The sequence below is a fragment of the Entamoeba dispar genome, genomic scaffold (assembly GCF_000209125.1).
Source record: "Entamoeba dispar SAW760 scf_1105229461627 genomic scaffold, whole genome shotgun sequence".
In the NCBI taxonomy this organism is placed as follows: Eukaryota; Evosea; order Mastigamoebida; family Endamoebidae; genus Entamoeba; species Entamoeba dispar.
This window is the reverse complement of record NW_001854787.1, coordinates 12,371-13,798: the sequence shown is the minus strand read 5'-3', so window position 1 is coordinate 13,798 and position 1,428 is coordinate 12,371. Positions and strand designations below refer to the sequence as shown.

At 28.0% G+C, this 1,428-nt stretch overlaps 2 protein-coding genes across 2 annotated transcripts in view, besides 3 other annotated features; both read left to right on the top strand.

The window, feature by feature from the left end:
• The window catches only part of EDI_174050 (uncharacterized protein), a gene marked incomplete at both ends in the record, with an annotated part of 528 nt that extends 129 nt beyond the window's left edge, over nucleotides 1–399 (top strand). The window contains one exon of the mRNA XM_001733383.1: nucleotides 1–399. This exon is cut by the window's left edge and continues 129 nt beyond it. Coding sequence (XP_001733435.1) covers nucleotides 1–399 — 399 coding nt within the window.
• A 22-nt stretch (nucleotides 400–421) lies between these two features.
• Nucleotides 422–582: a sequence feature (AT_rich).
• Nucleotides 583–761: 179 nt separating this feature from the next.
• Nucleotides 762–846: a sequence feature (AT_rich).
• The window catches only part of EDI_173940 (uncharacterized protein), a gene marked incomplete at both ends in the record, with an annotated part of 745 nt that continues 110 nt past the window's right edge, over nucleotides 794–1,428 (top strand). The window contains 3 exons of the mRNA XM_001733382.1: nucleotides 794–797; nucleotides 833–858; nucleotides 915–1,428. The exon at nucleotides 915–1,428 is cut by the window's right edge and continues 110 nt beyond it. Of these exons, the coding sequence (XP_001733434.1) occupies nucleotides 794–797; nucleotides 833–858; nucleotides 915–1,428 (544 nt within the window). The remainder of the gene's footprint in view (nucleotides 798–832; nucleotides 859–914) is intronic.
• Nucleotides 873–893: a sequence feature (AT_rich).

Genomic DNA, 1,428 nt, shown 5'->3' with positions numbered 1-1,428 from the left:
AACAAGACCATTAAAGAACTTAAGATTAAAGTTGCTGTTGCCAAGAAAGCTTATGCTCAAACTAAAGACGCTGCTAAAGCTAAAGAACTTAAGGCTTGCCTTAAGGGACTTAAGAAAGCCCAAGTTGCTTTTGCTGCTCAAGTTGCTAAAGAACAAAAGAAGACTAAACAATTCAATAAACTTCCAGTCCAACAAAAAGAAGCTAAACAAGTCCTTGATGCTAACAAGGTTATCAGATTAACTGCCCCATGTACCCTTGAAACTAAGACCCTTACAAAAGGAATGAAGGCATTTGATGCTGTTGCTCATCTTAGAAAAGCTAAGAATGTAGCTAAAGCTGTTTCTGGAATTGCCAAGGGACAAAAGAAAGCTAATAACGCTCCTTCAAAGAAACAATAATTGCAATGAATGCTTTGGTAACAATTAATTTTTTTTTACTATTTAATGTTTTTTATTTTATAATGTTTGTTTAGAATAAATTTAAAAAAGATTTTTATTTAATGTATTAAGAAATATAATTAAATAATTTATTTATTAAAAAAGTATAATAAAATTATTATTAATTGTAATATTTATTAAAATGTGAAATAAAAAGGGTTTGAAACTTTCAAAATTAAATATTTGCAGCACAACAAGGTAATATCGGTTTTCGATAAAGTCTTGTGGTGGAAGATTATGAAATAGAACATAATTTAACAGTGCGGCAAGAAGTTAGGAGTTCCATAGTACGCGAGGTTTTCACCGGACGTCTCCAATTCTCCAATATTTAATATTAAACAGTAATAATAAATAAATGTGTTTATTACCTTTTTTTTCTTTTGATTTTAAATAGTTAAATATTATTTAGTAGATCTTTATGTTGTGGTTGAAAGAAAAATTTTTAAAATTAAAAAGGTGTTCATTTAAAAACTTAGAACTTTTCTGTTTCTACTTTAACAATGAATTTAGAGCTAGTAACTTCTTTATTACCTAATCAACAACAAAATGAATTTTCTGTTTGTCCACGCTGTTGTAAAGATAAAAGTAATTTCTTGTCATTAAAAAAAAGAACAAAGTGTGCTTGTTGTCATCGTTTTCTTTGTAGTGAATGTCTTTATTCCGTAGAAGACATTACTAAGAAAGAAATTCGGTTGTGTTTTGCATGTTATTATCCATACCAAACAAACAAAGGAAGAATATTTCAATTAAAATCACATATTCCTTGTTTGCCAAAGATAGTTCAAATATTTTTAAGTAATGAACCAATGACAAGACAAGTTGCTTTTAAAGAATTTTCAAAACTGTGGAATAATGATGGAGTTGATTATGAATTTGTTGTTAAAAGTGGATTAATACCGTATATGATTAAACCACTGCAAGACTTAAATTCATCACTACTTCTATCAGAAATCATAAAGGAAGGATTAAAAAGAAATATTGATGTGAAAA